The following is a 26,218-nucleotide window of genomic DNA, read 5'->3' on the forward strand; positions in this document are numbered from 1 at the left end:
GCGGTACCTTTGGTAGCCCATCCAGCACACGTAGTACCAGAGTCTACCCCTCCATTGTCCTTCAACAGAATTCTATCCATCCCGAGAACTTGAACCACATCGAAGTTCCCCAAGCGTTTTGCTTGTTGATAGAGATTATTTATCTTTTTAGAATATAAGTGTATATATATGTATATACGTACTTCCGAGAATTTCGGAGGAAGTACTAGGGATGTGAGTTGACCGTTGTCAACAGATAATTAATAAGGGGAAAAGTTTCTTCTTAAAACTATATTCAATATAATAATAAGTCGGGATAATATTGACCGACGATCTGAAATTATTCGAATGATACTTCTAAATCAGAAGGTATATCAGGATCTATGATATTTAAATCAATAACAATCCTTAAATAAATAATCATTAATTAAATAGTAGTCTATAAATAATTAAATGATAATTGATATTCATCATACCTCGAATGAATTATTCTTTTAAAAGATTTATTTAAATAGTGTTCCTCAACTAGTTTGTGTTTACATAATTAATAATCTATAATGATTAATCGGGTTTGAAATAAATAACGTTGAAGTATACTACTCCTATAATAAAGGAATAAGTATATAATATTTAATATCCAAATCAATAAAATATAGTTGAGGGAATATGCTCATTGGGAAAATCGTTTTAAAAGTTCGAGGTGTTTTAATGTTTCGTAAGTGGATGATGAGTCCCTTTAAAACATACTATTATGGACTTATATCCATCCTTTAATATCTCCGGAACAATTCCCGGGTTTTATATTAAATCCCGACCGACCCTCGGTCTTCAATCATACATTACGCTTAAAGCGAAATAACATTTCACGATATATACTCATCGTACAACATCGTTATATCATGCGAAAATTCAAAACTACGTATCATGGCAAACATAGTATTTATGCGATGATAGTAAAACAATCTTTTCACAACACAACAGTAAAATGGAGTTGGGTTTGTAAACTTGCCTAGGTATCTCAAGGTGGAGGATGCTCTAGGTTCCGCTCGGAAATCTATAACCATAAACACATTTCATTTCGTTAGGTTCCGTCCTAATTCACGGTAATTCGCACTCATGCGCTACTCATTATACACCCTCTCAACTCATACTACCCTTAACATTTCTTTTAAGTCATAAACACTTTATGGTCACTTCATTTTCCTAAGTATCTTGAGTTCATTCTCATTATCGTTGTCGGTTCCGCTTAAGGATTCTTACGGTTTCTACTCGCGCGGTCTCGGCTCCGACATTTTTATAAAATTGAGAAATCATTATTTTTACTTGAAATTTTTATGACAGTTAGGAAACTCCACATGTTACTCTCTGTAAAACTTTCATGATTTATGAATACTTTTAAGTCTATCCTTTATATTTTCAAAATTCGTGATTTGTAGCAGTTTTTGTCGCGTAAAACACTTTTACTAAAACGATCATAACTTTTGATAGTAAATCGGAATTAAGCGATTTAAGAGCCTAAACGATCCTTATTACATTGTCTATCTTAAACAAAGGTTATTTCTCAGGAATATACAGTTTAAAACTTTGATACTTTCTGCAGAAACTTAAAGTCACGGTTTGTTATTTTTAACGAAGTTACGTTTACGATCGGGGTTTCGTTTATGCCTTAACTATCAACACAACCACTAACAATTATCATATCATCATCAACACACAAACTCCTCTCAAGAACATCATGTTCTTGAGGCAACAACAACCAACCTTAAAACTACTTAACTTAATCATCAAGATTTCATAAACAACACTTAGTAAGCTAGGTTTACTAACACCCACTAAATGGATTTTAAACATGAACCTTAAATAAAGTTAGGCCAAAGATTTTTACCTTTCTTGAAAGCTTGAGATGTGTTCTTGAGGATGGTGGAGGCTTGGAAGTGCTTGGTATGATTTTTGGAACCTAAAACCACCATTAAAATCAAGAAACCAAAGAGAGGTTACTATTCACACTATTCACTAGTGAGTTTCTTGAATTTATTCCACCCATCAAACCTTGATAAATAGAGATGAAAGATTTTTCTTACCTTATTTTAGTTGTTAGGAGGCTTGGGAAATAATTGTGGGATTTTACAAGAACTAGAGCTTGGAGTTTTGAATTGCAATTCCTTCTTTTTTTTCAAATAGCCGAATGGAAGAAAAAATGGGGGTGGGGGGGTATTTATAGCACTTGGTTGCTTCTCTTGGATGAATTCTAGGTTGCTTCTTGGAAGGTGACTTGATATCTTTGCAAGTTGATCTTTATTCTTCCTAGGATAGCTTAGGTTTATTCCTTATCTCCAAATCCATGGACAAATCTTTGTAGCTTGCTAGCTTACAAGCTAAACTACAAGGTTAGCTCCTTAGCACACTATTTGCTAGCTAGCTTGGTCATCCTAGGGTTAGCTTACTATTTGATGAAGTAATCATGGTTACTTCCTTACCATGGTTTAGTTAGTGCGTTACGTTTAATTAATCGTTTACGCGTTCGCTCAGTTACTTAAACGTTCTCCGCAATATTTATTCGTAAATGGTTCGCAATATAATTCTTTTCGTATTTATTCCTTATATTTTTATTTATCCTAATTGAATATAAATCCGTAGGATTTTAATCTCGTAATTATATTGTGATTCCCGTAGTCCTTGATAAGTCGTAATTACGGTTGTTTTTCAAAGTTCGTTTTCTTCGAAAACTAATAGCGTTTACATACACTTATTTGGTACGTATAGTCGTAATATCTATTCCGAAACTCATTTTCTTATGCACTATATAGTGTGGGCTCAAAAGTTTTCCCGTCTGTCAGGTTTACTATTCATTAAACGTTTTACAGGGTCTCAAAAATTCGAGTTATTACATAGCTATTCTAAACATAGAATAGCAGAAGAGTACTTGCATAAACAGAATCATTTAATTCAGCGATATGTAAAACATTTATCTATTCCGAACAGAGAATAGGGAAAGCAATACTTGCATAAGAAGATTTAAAATAAATATCACTTGAAAAATAAGTGATGATAGGGATACTTGCCTTTGAGTTTTTAGCAGTTAGTCACACTTGTAGAAACGTAATTATCTCAGTCTGGCATCTCAAGGCAACACCATCTTTCTTTTCAACACTTTACTGATATGCTGCTCCTGCGATTGCTAGAAGCCAATTATCCAAAACCATTACATCTCATTCTTCCCAATGTCTTGTCCCGATCAACTCGAGCGATCCGCATCTATAATTAAAAGATACAATTTTAATCGCTTAAACGATAATTACTCGACGAATTGCGGTTCAAAACCCTATTGTCTACCCATATGATAGCCCGCACATAAAGAAGACAGTCAAATACAAGAATTTTGACTCACGTACGCACGTAATTCATATAACATGTAAGCACATAATCCATGTATCACATAATTCATATAACACATGACTCGGTTCGTCAAAAGTTTCGACTGGGTATGTTTAAAACTGAAATCGGGTCCAAATGCGTCTTTTTGGTAAATACGCGACTCAGAATTAACTTGAAAAACAAGCGACCTTCCGAAATAAAAGGATTTGAGTCTTGAAAGTATTTTTAATGAAAGCGGAATATTTTTCTGAGTCTAGACACGTTCGTTTCGTATTAAACGGCCAAACGGTCTATTTATTACGAATAAAATAAGAATAAATCAATTAATATTAATATTAATTGATTTTTAAAATACCTAAACATATTTCTAAAAGCTCAAAAAAATTAAAATCATTATTTAGGAAAAATCATAATTAAAAATAACTTTTCTATAATTTTTGGAATTAAAATAAATTAATACAAATTATCTAAATAAACTGATTAATTATCAAAATAATTAATCAATTTAAATGAATAAAATGTTCAGATTTTTGAAAATAATAAAAGAAAATAATATTTGGAATTTAAAATAATTAATTAAATAATTTTTTTAGAATTTAAATTAATTAAGTAAATGATTTGAAAAATTAAAATAAATTATTTTTGATAATAAGAAAAAAAATTGAATAAATTTTAAAACAGAAAATACAAAAACATATTTAGTGTTTGGGTTTTGGGGAAAAATAAATCAAATTCGGGTCTTTTATAAACTGAAACGGGTCGATAAGCGGGTCGAAATAGGGTCTCGAAGAGCACGCCAGATAATCTGCAGATTCCGGCGAGTTCACCGGTTCCGGCGAGACTCCGTTTTGCCCATAAAAAACAAGCAACATATCTGATTCTTTACCAAACTCACTCGACTAACTCCCAGAAACACAGATTCAGCTTCAACTTCGACGACCCAAAACGGAAGCATCATCGCCGCCCAAAATCTCCATTGAAGCCGGCGATTCAGCTCCAACTCCGGCCAACACCAATTTCGATTATTTCTCAACCAATTTTGACTTGTTTTATACCAAAATGATGCTGAGAATCATACAAACCTATTTACATATCCATAACCTCGAAGCAATTCATGAATCATTCACAAAATCGAAAATTATCAATTATAAAATCGATTTAGTCGAATTACACAAACTAACACATAAACAACTGCAATATATATGAATCAATTCCTCAGATCAAGTTCAAGCTACTACCATCTTCAAAATAATCTGAAACATCAAGAAATCCAAACCCGAATTCGACCCCAATCATACAAATAAAATAAAAATAGATATTACAAGATAACCGACCTTGTATAAAGATTCTGATATCAATTTGAAGAGCTCAAAACAAGCTTTGATTTGGTTCAAGAATCATTGAAAACGGTTCATTCAAACCCCCAAAATCATCAAATCTTTGTTCTTGAATGAATTATACCCCCAAACCCTTGTTCTTCTAATTTGTTTTCAATAAAATAAAAATGAAACAAAATAATGAGTTAAGCTATTTATACTTTTGAAAATTAAATACCCAAAAATCAATTTAGGGTGTTTTTATCCTTTAATTAAAATTTTTAGGCCCCAAAATAATAATTACGGGGAATAATTTTAAAAGTAATAAAACAAAAAATTTATATCAAAATTCCCCAAAAATTGTGAATAATTTAAAAATGCAAAAATAATGGGTATTTGAAATACGAATGATTCTATAAAAAATACAAACGTGAAATTTGTGCGCTTTGACGTCCCGGTGGGGTCCCGGTCCGTTCATTTTTGAAAAATAGAACTGTTAGGAATATATGTGTAATAGTTTGGTGATAAGTTAAACAAAACACTTAAGTAGAAAACTAGTGTTTGTAGCCTCAACGGATAAGACCACTTTGGCTATCCGTTGATGAAGTAGCTTTACTTAGAAATAAGTTTAGTATTGTAGCACATTTCAGTCTTTGTAATTGAGTTATAATTCTTAGAAGTTGTAGGAAATTATAAGTCATGTTGACTACTAGTGGATATGCAAATAGGAAGGCTAATTGTAAATATTTCATGCCTTGTAATTTTGTATAAATGAAGTTGTATCAACTAGTAAATTAAAGGCCTTCAACGAATGAGAATCAAAGCTTCAACGGATGTCTCTAAAGCTTGAATGGATAACATCCATCAACGGATGAGTGCATCAATGGATAAATCTTCAACTACTAAAGCATCAACGGATAAGAGCATCAACGGATAAAGCCACCAATGGATGAAAGCTTCAATGGATGCTCAGTTCCATAGCAGTTGATAGTGACAATTCATAAGCTGACAGAGGCACATGGGTTGACAGAGACAATTGGAATGTGGTAGCCTCTTGGAGGAATCAAGAAAAAACAGCATTTCCATTCTGGTGCAAACAAGGAAGTATTCAAAGATTCACAGATTATCTTAGATTGCATTGGATAGAGAAATGGAGAAGAAACATGTGAAGGACTATTTTATAATTGTATTTTATCTTTGCCTTCACTTGTAAAACTTGGTGATATATAAACCAAGTTGCAGCTAGTAATTAGGTGTGAATTTCCAAGAGCTGTTTAGAAAAATTCAGAGAGAAAATCATCTAGTTTATACTAGGAAGCAGCTGGTATCACAGATTTTCTGAAATACACATCTCTGGTGGAACAACAAATCCACCAGAAAAGTTTTAAAAGCTTCTATGTTCTTTACATTTGTGTTTTGAATATACATCTGTCTGCACTTGCTTAAAGCAATTCACACACATCTGTTCATTATACACCTAGCCTTTGAAACTACTCAAAACTTTAAAAAGTTTTGAGATATACATTCAACCCCCCTTCTGTAAATCTCATTGTTAGTTCCTTGGGAATAACAATTGGTATCAGAGCAAGCTCTTAACATATAAAGAGTTTAAAGATCTATTCTACTAACATCATGAGTAAGAAGGATATTGGAGTGAAGATTCCAATCCTGGAAAGGGATAATTATCATCACTGGAAAGTGAAGATGCGTCTACATCTTCTCTCTCAAGATGAAAGCTACATAAACTACATTGAGAATGGTCCTCACATCCCTCATAAAGTGGCCACAGCTGCTACTGCCATAGTTGATGTTGGACAGTCTATTCCCAAGCCAAAAGCAGAATGGACTGATGAAGATATTGAAGAGGTTCACAAGGACAAGAAGGCCATGAACATTCTGTTTAATGGCCTAGACAAAGATATGTTTGATAATGTCATTAACAGCCTCTCTACTAAGGGAATTTGGGATACTGTACAACTTATCTGTGAAGGTACTGAGCAAGTTAGAGAAAACAAAATGCAGTTTCTCATTCAACAATATGAATATTTTCATTCTGAAGAAGGAGAATTATTGAATGATACTTTCAATAGATTTCAGAAACTGTTGAATGGATTGAAGCTGTATGGCAGAGTGTACCAAGTCAAGGATTCCAACTTAAAATTTCTAAGGTCTCTACCAAAGTAATGGAAGCCTATGACTATTTCACTAAGGAATTCTCAAGATTATAAGGACTTCACACTTGAAAGATTATATGGAATTTTGAAGACCTATGAACTTGAGATGGAGGTTGGAGAAGGAAAAGAGAAAAGGTGGATAAGTTGCACTTGTAGCTGAAAATGAGAGAATTTAAGCCAGGAATGAAGAAAAGACAATGCCAAGTCTCAAAATTGGCACAAGCAAATCAGAATCAAGCAAGGGAAAGGAGCAAGCAGCTGAGGTTGAAGACAATTCCAGTCAAGATGACTCTGATGATGTTGATGAACATCTGGCCTTTCTGTCCAGAAGATTTGCAAAGATGAAATTCAAGAAAAACACTAGAGCCACTAAGCCAAACAAGAACATGGTGGACAAGTCTAAGTTCAAGTGTTATAACTGTGGCACAAGTGGACACTTTGCAAGTGAGTGCAGAAAGCCAACTTCTGAAAAGAAGAAATTTGAGAAAGTGGATTACAAAAAGAAATATTTCGAATTGCTCAAACAAAAGGAAAGGGCTTTTCTGATTCAGGAAAATGACTGGGCAGCTGATGGAGCCAATGAAGATGATGATATGGAGTATGTCAACTTAGCCCTGATGGCTAATTCTGAGGAGAATGAAACTAGTTCATCAAGCAACCAGGTAATCACTACTGACCTCTCTCAACTTTCTAAAAATGAATGCAATGAAGCTATAAATGATATGTCTACTGAATTGTATCATTTACGTGTTTCTCTTAAATCACTGACTAAAGAGAACATGAGAATTAAAGAGAATAATATGTTCTTAAGTGATAGGAATGTTATGTTAGAGGGTAAGGTAATTGAGCTTGAAAAGATTAAAATCAAATGCTTATCTGTTGAGAGTGAACTAGAAGAGTCTGTTAAGAAAGTAGAAATTCTTTCGAAACAACTAGAACGTGAGCAAGAGGTAATCAAGGCCTGGAAAATATCTAGGGATGTTAGTACTCAAACTGTCAAAGTTCAAGGAATTGAAGCATTCTGTGAGAATGCCTAGAAGAAAAACAAAAAGGAAATGGAATTTGTTGATGGACTGTCAACGGATGTGGAATCAACGGATGATGAAAGTCATCCGTTGAAGGAAGAAAAGGAGCATCCGTTGAAGGCTCATCAGTTGAAACAGGCAAATGATTCTAAAAATGAAAATTTGAAAAATCTCAGTAAGAAGTTTGGTTCAACTTCCAAGAACTTTGTCAAAGAAGAAGCTAGCACATCCAAAGATGCTAGTAAGGTGAATATAGGACACATGACTTTAGATCAGTTAAAGAATAGGCTTAAGTTGGTTGAGGATAAAAAGGAAACCAAAAGAAAATCCAATAAAAATGGGAAGGTAGGTATTAACAAACATAACAATTACACACCTGATAAGTATGCCCCTAGAAAAAGTTGTGTGCATTGTAGTAGTGTTAATCATCTATCTGCTAACTGCAAATCTGTTAAGAATGCTCACATGCCTTTAACTCCTTCCATGCCTAACATGTCTATGTCACCATTGCATGCCATACCTGTTCTGTCTCAACAAAATCCTCGTGCACATTTTACAAAAATGCCATATGTTAATAATCCTTATTTTGCTGCATTTAGTATGCCTCAAATGCCATATAACATGCCTATGTAGAATAACATGTTTGCACAATCCATGCCTTATAAAATTCAACAAAAATGTGCTAAATGATTCTGTGACTAACCCTACACTTCAACCATCCACATCTCAGACCAAGATTGACTCAAAGTTACCTAAGTCAAAAGGTGCAGGAAGTGTGAAGTCTAGGAAAAAGACTAACAAGGCTGGACCCAAGGAAACTTGGGTACCAAAATCAACTTGATTTGATTTTGTTGTGTGCAGGGAAAAAGAAGGAATCTTTGGTACTTGGACAGTGGTTGTTCAAGGCACATGACAGGAGATTTCACTTTGCTCACAGAGTTCAAGGAGAGAGCTGGCCCTAGCATAACCTTTGGAGATGACAGCAAAGGGTTCACTATGGGATATGGCTTAATTTCAAGGGAAAATGTGTTGCACTAGTTGATGGTCTCAAACACAATCTATTGAGCATCAGTCAACTATGTGACGGAGGGAATACTATTTCCTTCAATTCTAAATCTTGTGTTGTTACCAGCAAGAAGGACAACAAATGCAGAATCAACTGGAGATAGAATAGGAAATGTGTACTTGGATGACTTCAACTCTACAGATGCAGAATCAATCACTTGTCTTTTCAGCAAAGCAAGTCAAGATGAAAGTTGGCTATGGCACAAGAAGCTGTCCCATTTGAATTTCAAGATAATGAATGATCTAGTCAAAAAGCACTTAGTTAGAGGAATGCCTCTAGTGGAATTCTCAAGGGATGGACTGTGTGATGCTTGTCAGAAAGGAAAGAAAAAGAGAGCATCATTCAGTAAGAAGCTTGAATCAGCAATTGATGAACCATTACAACTGCTATACATGGATCTTTTTGGACCAGTCACTGTATTGTCAATTTTAAGGAAAAGATATTGCCTAGTGATTGTAGATGATTTCTCAAAGTTTTCATGGACGTATTTTCTTGGTTCAGAGGATGAAGGTAGTGAAATCATTATCAATCATATCAAGCAAGTCAACAATCATCCAGATTTCAAAGTAAGGAATATCAGGAGTGACAATGGAACTGAGTTCAGGAATTCTACCATGAGGTTGTTCTGTGAAGAAAATGGGATCATGCATGAGTTCTCAGCTCCAAGGACTCCACAACAAAATGGTGTGGTGGAAAGGAAGAACAGATCACTAATTGAAGCTGCAAGAACAATGCTTGAAGAGTCAAAACTCCCAACATATTTTTGGGCTGAGGCTGTTAACTGTGCATGTTACACTCAAAATATTTTTCTAATTAATCAGGCAAAAGGCATGACTCCCTATCAATTGTTCAAGAGAAGAAAACCAACCTTAAACTTTCTTCATGTCTTTGATTGCAAATGCTACATTCTATGGAACCAACCTGATCACAAAGGCAAGTTTGATGTAAAGGCTGATGAAGGGATATTTGTTGGTTATTCTGTTGGAAAATCATACAGGGTCTATAATCTAAGAACCAACATTGTTATGGAATCATGTTATGTTTGATGATAAAAAAGATTGATGGACTAACAGATGAGGGACACCATGAAGGACTGAAATTTGACAACATTGTGATATATTGTGATGACAGTGAAGATAAGAATGATGGAGAAGACACTTCAAAAAGGATTCAAAATTTGCCTTTGGATAATGCACAAAATGTTGCATCAGTTGAAAGTCATAACTCAGCATCCATTGACAGAAGTAATGCCGCATCCGTTGAAAGACAAAGTGCATCATCCGTTGAAGTACATAATGGAGCATCCGTTGATCATAGTTCATCAACGGATAATCAAATTACATCATCAGTTGATAGAACTCCCAGTTCCTTGTAAAGGACCAACAACTCAGGGGGAGTTTCAACTAATCAACACTCTATCTCACATCATGACAACACTGAGGCCACCTCATCTAGAGCTAATCTACCACCTCAAAGTAAATGGACCAAGAGTCATCCCTTTGAACTGATCATTGGTGATGCAACATCTAAAGTGCAAACTAGAAGGGCTACTCAAGATGAATGTCTATACAGTAGTTTTCTATCACAGGAGGAGCCTAAGAGAGTGGAAGAAGCTCTATTGGATCCATATTGGACTTTAGCTATGCAAGAGGAGCTAAACCAATTTGAGAGGAACAAAGTATGGAAGCTGGTACCCAAGCCAAAGAACAAGAGTTCTATTGACACAAAATGGGTATTCATAAACAAGATGGATGAAAATGGCATTGTCATAAGGAATAAAGCTAGATTGGTTGCCAAGGGCCACTCTCAACAAGAGGGAATAGATTTTGATGAGACATTTGCTCCTGTTGCAAGACTTGAAGCCATCAGAATTTTTCTAGCCTATGCAGCCCATGCCAATTTCAAAGTCTATCAAATGGATGTCAAGAGTGCATTTCTGAATGGAGAATTGGAGGAAGAAGTCTATGTGAGTCAACCTCCAGGGTTTGAAGATCCAAATTTTCCAGACCATGTGTATTCTCTGTTGAAAGCACTCAATGGACTAAAGGAAGCACCTAGAGCCTGGTATGAGACTTTGTCAAAATTTCTTCTAGATAATCACTTCACTAGAAGTACTGTTGACAAAACTCTTTTCTTTAGAAATGTTAATGGCTCTACAATACTTGTTCAAATTTATGTAGATGATATTATATTTGGTTCTACAGATGATAAACTTTGTAAAAAGTTTGCTAATTTAATGCAAAGTAAATATGAAATGAGCATGATGGGAAAGCTAACTTATTTTCTTGGTTTACAAGTTAAACAAGTTAGTGGTGGAATTTTCATTAGTCAAACTAAATATATTTATGATCTTTTAAAGAAGTTTGACTTAATGGAATGTTCATCTGTAAAAACTCCCATGGCTACTACCACTAAGCTTGAATTAAACAAGGCTGAAAAGTCTGTGGACATTACAAGCTATAGAGGCATGGTTGGTTCACTTTTATATTTAACTGCTAGTAGACCTGATATAATAATTGCTACATGTCTTTGTGCTAGATTTCAAGCTGATCCTAGAGAATCTCACTTAGTTGCTATTAAAAGAATTTTCAGATATCTCAAAGGGACTCCAAATCTAGGAATTTGGTACCCTAGAGAGTCTGGTTTTGATCTAATTGGCTACTCAGATGCAGAGTATGCAGGTTGCAAAATAGACAGGAAAAGTACAACTGGCACCTGTCAATTTCTAGGGAATAAGCTTGTGTCATGGTTCAGTAAGAAGCAAAATTATGTTTCTACATCAACAGCTGAGGCTGAGTACATTGCTGCTGGTAGTTGTTGTGCATAGATATTATGGATGAGGAATCAACTATTTGACTATGGGCTAAATGTTGACAAAATTCCAATATTCTGTGATAACACAAGTGCCATTGCCATTACTGAAAATCCAGTGCAGCATTCAAGAACCAAGCACATTGACATCAAGTACCACTTCATAAGGGAACATGTGATGAATGGTACAGTGGAACTTCATTTTGTTCCAAGTGAAAAACAAATTGCAGACATCTTTACCAAGCCACTTGATGAATCAACATTCACAAGATTAGTAAGTGAGCTAGGTATGCTTAATTTTTCTTAAATTCATGTCCAAATTGTAATTTGTAATGCAGCCTAAAATGAATTTGTTACAAGAGCAACGTTGGCTTTAAGTAAAGTTTATTCTATCAATGGATATTCCCTATCCGTTGAAAGTCAAAGTTGCTTTATCAACGGATGTCCATTATCCGTTGAAAGACAAATACATTTCTGGAAATTTTATCCTTCAACGGATAAAGCTGTGTTAATCTTCAACGGATGACCGTTTACCTCATCCGTTGAAGTGTCACATCAGTCGATTCAAGTGGATCACAGCCATTGATTCTATTTTCTTAACCGTTAATACATATATATACAGTTGTATGTATTTGTATTAAAGGTAGTTTTTAGAATACATACAGTTTTTCTTTAATTCTTAAACGGTTGTAATTTACTTAAAAATATTGTTTAATCATTTTCTTTATGTTTTAATTTGAGAATGTATAAAAGTCCCTTTGAATTCTTATTATCACTTTACACTTTCTTGAATTTTCAAAAGCTTTTACTCTCTTTCTCTCCCAAAACTCTCAACTTTTCTCTGCAACTTCTACCCACAACAATGGCACCAATAGTAAAGATAATGTCCCAATCTGGGTTTGTCTATGAGAAGAACAATTTCGTAGCTTTGGTGGAAAAGAATGAAGCCCACTCAGATTATTATAAGATGATGGACTTCATCAAGAACTGTAAACTGAGCTATGCAATGCTGGAGGCCCCAATGATTTACTGTGAGGTAGTTGAGGAAATTTGGACAACTGCTGAGTTCAACTCCACTGATATGACCATCTCCTTCTCTCTCAAAGGTAAGGATTACTGTATTAACTCTGATGATATACAGCCCTATTTTAAATTACCTGAAAACAATGCCATGACACCACACACTGATAATGATGTATCTAGCATGTTAGATTCCATAGGCTATTCCCTTGATTCTACTAGTTTAGGCAACATTAAGAGAAAAGGCCTTAGGAAGGAGTGGAGTTTTCTCAGGGATGCCTTTATCAAGGTTTTCTCTGGGAAAATTGGTAATTTTGATGCAATAACTTCAGCTCTTGTTAATATGCTCTATATGTTGGTTTCTGATAGGTACTATAATTTTAGCAACTATGTTATGCTAGAATTGGGTACTTGGTTAGGTAACAAGGCTAATAGAACTAATAACATATATTATGCTAGATTCTTTATGTTATTGGCTAACCATGTTGCTAAAGGTTTGGTCATAAATAATGAGAGTAATAAGCTCAAGTGCTGGGTACAAGAGAAGAGGGTCCTTGCAGACCTTTTAAGGATTGACCTCAACAGTAAGGTGCCATTGGTATACTTACCAATAATGGTTGCACCTCAAGTAAGTAAGGTAAATACTTCTTCAGCTCCTATTACTTCCAACCCCAACATTTCTTTGCCTTCAGGTGTGGCCATGAGATCTGTGTCAATGCCCCAACAGATTTCTACCAAGGCCACCAAACCTAAAATTTCAAAACCCAAGTCAAAGAAAGCCACCTCTGTTGTCTCTCAAAAGACAACAGTTGTAACAACTACCATAAACCCTGAGGGGAGTGAACAGGGTTTTAGTGGTGAGGGGAGGGGTGAACATAAAGAAAACCCCCAGAATAAGGTAGGAGAGGTGAGTGGTACCCAAGCTAGCCAAGCCACAGTTACTCAAAAGACTGTGGTGGTTGAAAAGGATTCAAACTCATCCCTAGTTGTATCCTCCCAAAAGGGTGTAGCTATTAAAAATAGTCCCTAACCAGGGACACAGAACAAAAGAGGGAGGGACACTGAAGCCACACACTCACCTGTAAAAGCCTTCACAAGAAGAAAGAAGGTCATAACCCTAGTTTCAACACTGGGTGCACATATTGCACAGATACAATCACTTGTATCTATGCCTTCACAAATTCAGCTTGATGTGACTCTAACAAATGTGGAGTCACAGCCCCTTTCTCTCAAAATTGACACATACCAACCACCAAATTCTTCATCACCATCTCTGGATGTGGATATGATTTTCACATCAATTCCTGATTCTCCCTCTTTACAACTCAGGGAGGAGACCCACTCAAGTATTGGTGATCATCATCTTTTAGATGATTTGTTGGATCATTAGCCAATTCTTTCAGACTTAGTTGAAGAATCTGTGTCACTTAATTTAAAATCAATCCACACAGATTCAACAATTATGTCACTTTCAATTTCTACTTCTTTTCCTTCTTCAACGGATATCCCTCATCCGTTGACAAGTGGTTGTTCTTCAACGGATAAGCTTAACAGCAGTTATCCGTTGATACCATCAGTTTTAACTTCAACGGATATTCTTTATCCGTTGATGGTCTCTACACAAACAACTGAATTAACTCCAAGTGTAGAAGACATGGCTACTGTTCAATCACTTATAGGGCTGAGGGAAGGGAGTGAAAACTTGAGTGAGAGACTGGGTTGCTCCCAGGAAAAAGGAGAGCTTGAGAGTATAAATATGCATGCTATTTCTTCCAGCATGGCAAAAGAAAGTGAGAGGAGTACCACCTTAGTAGGTGAAGGTGAGGGTGTGAGGAGTGTGAGCCAGGGGGAGCCCCTGATGCAAGAAAAGAGAGAAATTGAGAGAAAACCAGGTACAGGAGATATAAGGGTGGATCCAGCCATTTCTAGTGAGTCAATGATTGTGGATGATGCTGACAAGGAAAGACAATTTCAGCAACATTACAGAGCTGAAATTGATAACATTTCCTTGGATGCTGACACTTTTACTCATCCTGTATCAGCCTATCAACTGTTGGCTACTCAGGGCAATGAGGAGGCAGAAAAGACTTTAAACCTAGTACATACTTCAGAATCTCTACAAAGGGATAAAGTTGTTGTCAATATGATGTCTTCTACAGCTGGAGAGCCATCTGAAGAATTTGGAGTAAATTCTAATGATGATGACTTTGATTCTTTTGATGGAAGCATGAGCTTAGGGGGAGATGAAGGCCCAAGTTCTATTCCAGAATTACCTGAATGGGCATTGACAAAGGAGTCTACACCAGGGCATTTCACTGTATCCTTGGTCAAACAAGTCAGGGCTATCCAAAAGGCAGTTCAGGAAACTTCCAATGCTGGTACCAAGGCCATTCTCCAAGCACACTTAGATTCTCTACATCTCATGAAGCTACAACAATTAAGACAGAATCTAAGTGTGGATGAACTCAAAAAGGATATAGCTGACTTAAAGTCCTACTCTACTGAGAAACTGGATGCAGTTATGCCCTTTGGTACTATGCAGGAACTGTTACTGAGACTGAGAAGGGAATCAGATGCTGAAAAGAAGATGGCCAAATTGGAGCAAAGAGTTTAACTTATTGAGAACTCTATGGTGACCATTCTTCAAAATCAACAGTCTCAGACAAGTCTTCTAATGCAACTGGCTAAAGCACAGGGCTTGACCCCTCTCCTTGATGATAAAAAAAGGGGGAGAATAAAGGGGAAGGGGAGCCATCTACACAAATTCAAATATCTAAAGTGCTAGTTCCTGCCATCACTACTTCTCCAACAATTCAAATCAAAGGAAAGCTTGATGGAATTGACCTAATCCAGATAGCAACAGCTGAGATGAAGGTGAAAGAGCAATGGAGGAAAATTGATGACAGAATATAACAAGTGTTTGGCTCTACAACTACAAAATCTTTATCTGTGAAACATAGCACAAAAGTTGAGCCAATCATTATGGAGCAAAAGCCAGTAAGGAGGAATAAGGTTGGAGAAACTTCTTCAAGGAACCTGAAGCCCATGGTACTCAAGCCAACCACCAGATTCAACAAGGACTCTACAAAGAACCCTCTAAATTTTGCTCAACTAAAAGAAGTGGATTTTCCTCTTCCAAAGACTGATGAAGACAAAGTTTTGGGTGGTAATATCATAAAGCACAAAGAGACCAAGGATGCAGTGGAAAGAATGAATATGGCTATTATCTATAGAGAGGGAAAGAGAATCTGTGTGATTCAAGGACATCCCAAATTCTCAATAGCCAAGAAGGAAGAGATCATGAGGTTAAAGGAAGAAGCTAAAAAGTTGGAAGCTGACAAAAGAGCACATGAAAAGGCTGAAAAACAGGTAAAGTCAAATCAACTTGAAGACGAGAAGAAAGATATTGAAGACAAGAGTGAAGACAAGACTGAAAACATAAATGTGGATATGGGGAATATGCTTGGTGAAAGTGTGAAGGAAAGAAGTGAGGAAATAAAGGAATGGCAGAAGGGGAACAGAAGGAAGTCCAAGGCAAAAAGGAAGAGTGAAGATAACACTGAAGGAATTCAATCAAAATCTAAACCACTACCTTCCATTCCTTAACCTTTTGTTGTTGATCCTAGAATCAATATCCATGGTGAACCAATCATCCCTAAAGAGGAACCTATTGATTGGGACACCATCAAATTGCCTACCTTCTTAACCACTCCTCCACCACCAAAGAAACAAAAATGACAAATCTGAAAATCCATACCTCCCCCAACCTCAAAGAAATTCACTCAGAAACAAAACCTAAGCCTAAGCCACAAATCTTAAAGGATGATTATGTTCACATTTGTGACATAAAAGAACATACAGATATTGAACTCTACCTGGATGAGCTGGAGGAAGTAAGGGGAATAGATGCCTACAGACAGCTACCACAAAGGCTAGTGTTCAAGTATAAAGGAAGTGTGGAAAGGACTTGGCCTCTTCAAAGAATTCTAAATGAAGGTTATTCTACCTTCATTAGAGTCTACTCAGCTATAAAAAGGGACATTGGTTTTACCAGGATTGCCAAGACTGAGATTCTCAACAAGATTGCCAACATAAGGAAGACTTGGGGGAGTCAAATTCCTTGGCTAGAACAATACTCATCCCAGAGCGTGGAATTACAATTCATAAATCACCTCATTGGTTGATGGAGTTCAGAGACAATAAAGGAGTCAGAAGATTTTTCAGACTTGAAGACCAACTTAAGATTTCCAGTAATGAAACTCTCAAGGACATGCAATCTAAGTTAGATATCAGTGATGAAGATGAGGCTGAATTCTATAGACAACTCCAACTCCAAGTAGAGGAAAATGACAGGAGGCTAGGGAAGAAAACAAGGGAACAAAGGAAGAGAAGATGATTTGCTCAGGCTAGAGGAGCACCCTTGGAAACTCTGTAAATCTTCAACTCTATCTCAGTACATACACTTTTGCAGCACTTTTGAATTTCTACTTAGTTTCAACTCATATATTTGTTAAGTATTTTGTTATCATCAAGTTAACCTTGAATTTATGCCTACAATTCTAGTAGACATAAATAGGGGGAGATTTTTAGGAATATATGTGTACTAGTTTGATGATAAGTTAAACAAAACACTTAAGTAGAAAACTAGTGTTTGTAGCCTCAACGGATAAGACCACTTTGGCTATCCATTGATGGAGTAGCTTTAATTAGAAATAAGTTTAGTATTGTAGCACATTTCAGTCTTTGTAATTGAGTTATAATTCTTAGAAGCTGTAGGAAATTATAAGTCATGTTGACTACTAGTGGATATGCAAATAAGAAGGCTAATTGTAAATATTTGATGCCTTGTAATTTTGTATAAATGAAGTTGTATCAACTGGTAAATTAAAGGCCTTCAACGAATGAGAATCAAAGCTTCAACGGAAGTCTCTAAAGCTTTAATGGATAACATCCATCAACGGATGAGTGCATCAACGGATAAAGCTTCAACTACTAAAGCATCAACGGATAAGAGCATCAACGGATAAAGCCACCAACGGATGAAAGCTTCAATGGATGCTCAGTTCTATAGCAGTTGATAGTGACAATTCATAAGCTGACAGAGGCACATGGGTTGACGGAGATAATTGGAATGTGGTAGCCTCTTGGAGGAATCAAGAAAAAGCAGCATTTCCATTCTGGTGCAAACAAGGAAGTATTCAAAGATTCACAAATTATCTTAGATTGCATTGGATAGAGAAATGGAGAAGAAACATGTGAAGGACTATTGTATAATTGTATTTTATCTTTACCTTCACTTGTAAAACTTGGTGATATATAAACCAAGTTGCAGCTAGTAATTAGGTGTGAATTTTCAAGAGCTGTTTAGAAAAATTCAGAGAGAAAATCATCTAGTTTGTACTAGGAAGCAGCTGTGAACAATTCTTTGTATCACAGATTTTCTGAAATACACATCTCTGGTGGAACAACAAATCCACCAGAAAAGTTTTAAAAGCTTCTGTGTTCTTTACATTTGTGTTTTGAATATACATCTGTCTGCACTTGCTTAAAAATATTTTGTCTCTCGAGAATACGGGTTTTATTGATTTACTGAAATGATTATCGTATCGAAAATTTTACGTCGGGACGCGTACGGGTCAAACCATAATCCGGATTAAAAAAGTTAAAATACGGAAAATGTCCGGAATTACCATATTAGGTTAGGAAGGAGTTTTCGGAAGAGTTTCGGGTTGTAAAAACGCAAAAACGGTTAAAGTTGGACGATTCCTGGTTTTATAAAATAGTTTTATAATTACTCAAGAAATCATTATTAAATCTATAAATTCTTTATAAAATTATATAATAACTTATAAATTACTAGAAAAATACCAAAATTATCTATACTTTATTCTAGACATATAAAAATTAGAATATTCAAAGAATATCACATATAAACATCCAAAACATCAACTCCAATTACCAGATAATTCACTAAAGTTCACATAAAAATCACATAAACAATTTTAAATAATAATAATATATGAAAATATGGGATATTACAGATATTCACACATTTCGGTACTCCAAGGGTTATAATCAGTGATGAGGGATCGTATTTCTGCAATCGCAACTTCACTGCATTCATGGAAAGATATCATGTGAATCATCGTGTTACGACAGCTTACCATCCTCAAACTAATGGGCAAGCTAAAGTGTCGAATCGAGAGATCAAGCGAATCTTGGAGAAAGTCGTGAGTCCATCAAGGAGGGATTGGTCGTTGAAGCTAGATGAAGCTATATGGGCCTATAGGACAGCATACAAGACTCCTCTAGGAATGTCACCGTTCCAGTTGGTGTATGGGAAGGCGTGTCATTTGCCTGCGGAGCTAGAGCATAGAGCGTATTGGGTTTTGAAGAAGCTGAATCTGGACCAGCTGCTGGAGAGAAAAGAATGCTTTAACTTAATGAACTCGATGAGTTTCGACTACAGGCTTATGAGAACAAGTTATATAATGAGAAGGTCAAGAGATGGCATGATAGGAGGTTGGTGCGCAAGTCAGTTGTGCCTGGTCAACAAGTTCTATTGTTCAACGCTCTTCTCCGGCTTTTTCCAGGAAAGCTTAAGTCAAGAAGGTCAGGTCCGTTCATTGTCAAAGCTGTGTTTCCACATGGAGCTTTGGAGGTTTTTGATAAGCATCCAGACCAAGCGTTCAAGGTAAATGGCCAGAGATTGAAGCATTACTATGGTGAGACGGCGAACCGTGAGGTGGTGAGCGTCGTGCTTTCGATAACTTGATTCAAAGATTCACGTCAAGCTAGCGATGTAAACCAAGCACTTCGTGTGAGGCAACCCATGTTTTTCGTATAGTAGGTTCGGCAAGAAAAAAAATCTGATTTTCCAGAAGCGCGGCGCACCCGCGCTGGAAGTGGGGCGGCCGCGCTCAAATTGTCAGAAACATGGCGCGCCCGCGCTGAAGGCGGGCGGCCGCGCTAGCCCCCTGGAAAAGAAAAAACATAAAAAAACATAAAAACTCATCCCCAAACACTCCCTACCAAAATTTTTAACCTAAATCTACCCTAATTCTTCCTTCTAAACCCATCTAAACCCTACCCAATCCTTTTACCTATCCTATATATATACATATCTCTTATATACATAGATCTTCTTATTCTCTCAAAACCCTAGCTTCTCTTATACACTACTCACACCCAAATCTTTATTCTACTATTGATATGGCACCTAAGAGAGCAAGAACCACTGGGAGTAGTAGCACTCATCCCTTGGCTACCGAGGATTCTAGCACGGGTGGCGCGGTGAATAGATTTTCTTCTCTGAAGGCACAAACTGAGTTTAATAGGCTGATGTCTAATTCGATTGCGAAGGAAATGGGTTTCTTTCCCACGATGAAGGATGAAAGCTTTTGGAGATGATTATTGGGTTGGGATGGCAAACTTTCTGTGAGACACCCGCTATAGTCCCGATGAGCATTGTGTGGGAGTTTTATGCGAATGCTAAGGTGGATAAGAACGGGTTTTCTGTGGTTCGTGGGTTGACAGTGGATTATACCCCTGAGGCTATTCGTAGGGTTATCAATCAACCTGTGAGTCAGCCTACGGCTGAAGATGGGGTACAAAAGACAAGGGAGGATTTTGATTTGGACTATATCAAATAGAAACGACAGATTATAAACTCAGAATCCAATATCAGTCATTGGCTTTACATGATCGGAGGGTTATAGTTTCTAATAATGCACTATACGACTAGAATGCAACGGCAACATTACACATAATGAGATTGATACGCATTAAGAGTCCCTTGTTATAGTTAAATGGCAGTCAATTATGTTTTACTCCAGATGACTTTCTTCATATAGCAACGTTCATTACTAGTCTATGATTATATTTCAAATTTCAAATTTCAAATAGAACGATATAAAGATTAAATTAAATACCAAGTTGTTACAATATCTAAAGAATGAAAGGCCACTAACATAGCATATTGGCGCTTACTTTACGACATTTAAAGAATAAAAGGCCACTATTACAGGGCGTAGGCATGAAGAGCTGAGGGTTCCCTGGATCCTCCTATAAATTTTGTGCAATTCGGCTCACCCTCAGCTAATTCTCTTGCTTTGCCACTGTAAGGTGGTAGAGGTCATTCAAGCTTATAGGCGTTGAGGCTCAGCAAGGTCGGTATCCTCCCATATGCTCGATAACTTTAGTTAAATGCAACTGTTTAGCAGCCCACTGATCCGCTAATTTTTGCTCTTTAGCTTCAGCATCTCTTCTCAATCCAGCCAGCTGTTCCTTGTATTGAGCTTCAATTATATCCATAGTAGCTTTCTGCTCTTCTCTAAGAGCTTTCACCTTTGCTTCAATTTCATTCGTTTTCTCTTTCTTCCTACATATCTTCTCGGATTCCAGTTGCAGCTCTACTCTTTTGAGCCTCCAAGCTGCTTCCTTCCTCTGAGCTGCCCAGGCTCGGTGCGCTTCATCCAATTCTCTGTAGTATCTAACCAGCTCAAACACCTGCATATTCTCACCTCGTGGAGGCGATCCATGAGATAGCAAATTGGTCAACATAATAGGTGTGTTCTCATGTCCCCTTTCTGGTTGTAGCCAAGGGATTGAAGATTGATGTGACATAGGCGACGGGGACAGAGTGAGTGTTACCAAAGGGGATACTGGTTTCACATTGTTACAAGGAGCAACTGCATTTGAAAGCCATGAAGACAGGGGATTCTGGGGAGCGGGAGCAGGTGGATCTGAGTGGCGAACCCCCCAATTTGAAGTAGCCATGGATACTGATTAAGGATGACCCCTCTTTGGTCGTATTTGTAGCCCTCTACTGTGTTTGTCACTTCCGATAATTCACTATTTAACGGTAACACAAATGGGATGCAAAAGTTCAATCTTATATGTAAAGTTTTTCATCAGTAAATAGTTCACTAACTTAAACTACAATTTAAACAACATAGTTCTCATCGGTAAGGTTCACTAATTAATTTATACATGTCCAACTTGAACACAGTTCATAGGCTAGAGAAAGTAAAAATTATGACTAACATATAAAAAATTCAAACTATCTTCCATTATTACGAGGTTATGCACCTCGGTTGGTGTCAGGTGGCCCGAGCATGAGAAGTTACAGATGCCGAGTGCTCATATTGATAGTTCAGCGATTCTGCAGCTTAAGGAGTGGTATGGCGGGAAGGCCGACGAGAAGGGTCTGGGCTACACTTATGATCATCTACCAGGTGGCCAGCCAGCTGATCAGAGTTATGCAGGGGGATCTTCTCAGGCACAACAGGCAGCTACTAGAGCCTCTCGTGGAGCTAGTAGATCTTCACGTGCTCAGCAGGTAGGGTACAGTTCTGGACTTGGCGATGCGCAGTATAGGCGATTGACTAGGCACATGGATGCGATGCACGACATGCACAGTCGTTTTGCAGCAGATTTGACATAGGCTTTGGGTACTTCTTTCCGAGCTACTGGTGTCGAGGTCGAGTGGCCTGTTTTTGGAACTGATTCTGTGTATCTGTCGCCTGATACTCCACCGGAGGAGGGTGATCTTACCGATGACTAGGTATGCCTTGTATCCTTATTATTACCTTCAATGAGGCCATTGAATATTTTAAGTTTGGGGGTGATAATGTAAGGATTAGTTGTGTGTTAAGTCCATGTAGATTCATATTGCATTATTAATTGTAGTTCATTCATATTTTTGCATGATTGTTCATTTAGTTCATATTTGTTTGCATGTTTACTCGTGTTATTATGTGAGTCCATTTAGTTGCATTTTGTATGCATATAACATGATCCCGTAGGATGAGCTGTTTTTGATTGGTAGGTTGGTGTTAATTGGAGTGTAGTGATATCGAATAGAGGGACGCTTAAGTCCTAATGAATTGATTTGCATGCCCAGAAACAAAATTCATTCACAAGTCTTATAGGTTGCTTTCGAACTAGATCATGAGCATACTTGTTTTCTTGTTGAGATTTAATCACTTGGTTATATTTAGTATTTGTACTATTCTCGTAATGATGAAGTAACACTAATTTTTAAACTGGAGAAAAACTTGGATATCATTGTTTATTTTGAATAACGCTAGGCGTTAATTGGCTAGTAGCCGGCTCATATTTTTATGAGTAGTCTAGGGTTGAATGAGATGGAGCGAAACGCACTCATTCAGAAATCATTGAAAAAGAAAAAAAAAGAAAAGAAAGGAAAAAAAAATAAAAGAAAAAAATATATGTGTTGTTATGTGTTATACATAATTGACCAAGAGTGAGCTCTTTAATACTCGAGTTATTAAGTTCTAGGGAACTTTGTGCCTAGTGACCTAAGGCTTGTATAGTATGGGATCGCTAGCCTAACACTCGCTACATAGGTATTATTGTATAAGTCTTTTGGGACCTCATTCATTGCACGGTCAAATAAGCATCTATGTTTATGTGTTCACTATAATAGCATGAATCCTTGTATAACTCTAGTAAAATTGAAGTGTTGTGGGTGATTATGTGTTTAATGCTTATTCTATTTATAAACTTGTGATTGTTTTGGTAAAGAATAGGATATGATTATTGATCTAGTGTTGGGAGTATATATGTTAAGCATCGCACACACGCACGTTTCTGGCTTGTAAGTTGGTTTGTGGGATTTGGTTGAACTCTGTTGATAAGTGGATTTTATATCTACTTGGAACGCTTCATTACAGGCTTAAGTTGGTATTTTGGACTCAAGTTATTGGTATTTTTGATGTGTTTTTATGTTATTGCATTTCAGGCATCAGTTAAAGGAAGAAAGAAGCTTTTCAAAGAATTATGCTGAAAAAGGATTAGAATGGGAAGCCTAGGCCATATTCAAGTTGTAGAGAATCTCGTTAACTTTGCGTGGGCAGTTGAATCGCCTAATTCTGACGAGCAGAACTCAAGATACGGCCAAAAGAAGAAATGTCAAAAAATTTCTAGAAGGTAGGCGCGGCCACGTCAGAACTAGCGCGCCCGCACCGCTGAAAACACTATTTCAGCGCGGCCGCGGCCGCGCCCAGTTTCTACCCCAGAATCCTAATTTTAGTCAAAATTGAAGATTTTAAGAGTCCTAGTCATCCTGGAGCCTATATATACCAATAAAAACACGTTTTTAACAACAAGGAGACCTGGGACAGGAATAAAAAGACCTAGAGAGCACGAGACGACTACGGAGAAGAAGACTTTTGTTTTCTTTGATTTAGGCGATACTTGGATGCTTGTTTTTTATTTGTCTTTGAACCCTAGTACTCTTATATTGTGTATTATCATGCTTTCTTTGGAACCCATGGTGATGATGAGTTCGATTATGAACTAATTGTTATAGTGGGGTTCTAACAGATTTACTTATGGATTTCTATAGTTAATTTGTTTCAATATCTTGGTGTGTGGTGATTGATTAATATCCTAGTATTGGTTGTGCTTATTCGTCTTATGTGCGTAGCTAACATATAAGATAGCGTGATAATCTCTATTGAAGCGAAAGTGAATATAGAGGTTTAGAACTTGCCATGCTAGCATAGGTTTATGTATAATTGTTATGCATGATTCGTAGGTAATTTTAACCATCTTACTTGCCCTATGTAATCAAGATAGATAACTTGCGCATTAAACCTTTATGTTGTCAAATTCTATAGATATATAGGGTCTCAACATAATTGGTGTATATTCAGCTTCTATCTCTTTTGTGGATGTCTGGTAGTAGGGTATTCATACAACGAAAGTTGGCATTTACTAGTTTCGTGTTATCTGATTAGTTGTCATCACCATCACATGCTAAGGTTAAGAATAATGACTTTGAATGAAGTAGTAATGAAGTTAGAATCCCATGTTTGTCTCATATAAATAATTCAACCTTAATTCTCTTAGTAATACTATTTAGTATAATCTCTTAGTTTAATCAAAAGCCAAATTGTTATTTGTCTTAGCATTGAATGATAGCATAGGTGCATAATATTAAGTTAACTAAAAAGAGTCTCTGTGGGAAGGAATCTAATTAATATCTTATACTACTTGCGAACGCGTATACTTGCGAGTAATTTAGCACGTGTTTTCGCCCTAACAAGTTTTTGGCGCCGCTGCCGGGGACTCGGTGTTAATTTTTAGTTTATGTGCTTGTCATCAGTGGTCATTAAAGTTCACTGACTCGGACTCTTTTACTTTCACGGGTTACTTGTTGTGTTTCAGGTACTCATTATAATGGGAGATCCAGCAGCACGAACGAAATCCTTGATGGATTTTTCTCAACCCAAGATCAATGAAATTCAATTTAGCATTGTCAATCCAGCTATCACAGCTAATACCTTTGAGATCAAGCCTGACATAATTCAGATGGTACCGAAATCAATCCAGTTTAGGGGTTCTCCACAGGAATATCCCAATATGCACATTAGGGATTTCATTGAGATCTGCGACACCTTCAAGTTCAATGGTGTGTCTGAGGATGCAGTGAAATTGAGATTGTTCCCATTCTCTCTTAGGGACAAGGCTAAGAGCTGGTTACACTCTCTACCAGCTGGTTCGATTGCTACTTAGAAAGATCTTGCTCAAAATTTTCTCACTAAATTCTTCCCTATGGCGAAGATAGCTGCAATCAGAAACGCTATTACTCAATTTGCGCAGCAAACGGGAGAATCTCTATGTGAAGCTTGGGAGCACTACAAGTAGATTCTTAGTAAGTGTCCTCATCATGGAATGCCTGATTGGATGATCATCGATTGCTTCTATAACGGTTTGGGAGCATTGTCAAGACCCATGCTCGATGCAGCATCAGGTGGAGCATTATGGGCAAAGAGCTATGAGGAATCTTATGATCTAATTGAATTGATGGTTGTTGATGAATATCAGTATCCAACTCAGAGATTGCCACAAGGCAAGGTAGCAGGAGTTCTTCAAGTGGATACAGCTACGGCTATCTCTGCTCAACTAAAGGAGTTGTCTATGAAGATCGATTCTCTAGCTAACTATGGTGTTAATCAGATAACCAGTGTTTGTGAGCTATGTGCAGGTTTGCATGCGACGGAGCAATGCGCTATATCTAGTGAATTAGCTCAGTTTGTGAGCAACTTTGAGAGATCGCAGCAACCAGTTCCAGACACTTAGCATCCTGACAACTGGAATCATCCTAACTTTAGATCGAGCAACAATCAAAATGCAATGCAATAGCCGTTCCAGCAGTTTGGAGCAAAATAATTCAACCCTCCTGGTTTTCAGCAAAAATTTGCACCAAGATAACAACTCCAACTTCAACAACAAACTCATGATGCAGGTCAATCTTCGAATGAAAAATCTGAATTGGAGGAGTTGAGGCTTATGTGCAAAAACCAGGCTCTTATATGCCAAAGCCAGGTTGTTTCTATCAAGATTCTGGAGAACCAGATAGGAAAAATTGATAACGCCTTATTGAATCAACTACTAGAAACGCTTTCTAGTGATACAGAAGTT

At 36.9% G+C, this 26,218-nt stretch overlaps 2 protein-coding genes and 1 non-coding gene across 3 annotated transcripts; 1 reads left to right on the forward strand and 2 right to left on the reverse strand.

Moving 5' to 3' along the window:
- The first annotated feature begins 19,080 nt into the window (after positions 1 to 19,080).
- On the forward strand, positions 19,081 to 19,541 carry LOC141661032 (uncharacterized). The gene is made up of 2 exons (XM_074468012.1): positions 19,081 to 19,152; positions 19,236 to 19,541. The coding sequence occupies exons 1-2, from the start codon at positions 19,081 to 19,083 to the stop codon at positions 19,539 to 19,541; spliced, it is 378 nt and encodes a 125-aa protein (XP_074324113.1).
- Positions 19,542 to 20,926: 1,385 nt separating this feature from the next.
- LOC141661033 (transcription factor AS1-like) lies at positions 20,927 to 21,544 on the reverse strand. The gene has a single exon (XM_074468014.1). The coding sequence runs from the start codon at positions 21,542 to 21,544 to the stop codon at positions 20,927 to 20,929; it is 618 nt and encodes a 205-aa protein (XP_074324115.1).
- Positions 21,545 to 25,363: 3,819 nt separating this feature from the next.
- LOC141662698 (small nucleolar RNA R71) lies at positions 25,364 to 25,470 on the reverse strand. Its single transcript, XR_012550798.1, has one exon. It is a non-coding gene; the product is annotated as a small nucleolar RNA R71 (small nucleolar RNA).
- Between the last annotated feature and the right edge of the window lie 748 nt (positions 25,471 to 26,218).

This window comes from Apium graveolens, chromosome 5 (genome assembly GCF_009905375.1).
Source record: "Apium graveolens cultivar Ventura chromosome 5, ASM990537v1, whole genome shotgun sequence".
NCBI classification, from domain to species: domain Eukaryota; kingdom Viridiplantae; phylum Streptophyta; class Magnoliopsida; order Apiales; family Apiaceae; genus Apium; species Apium graveolens.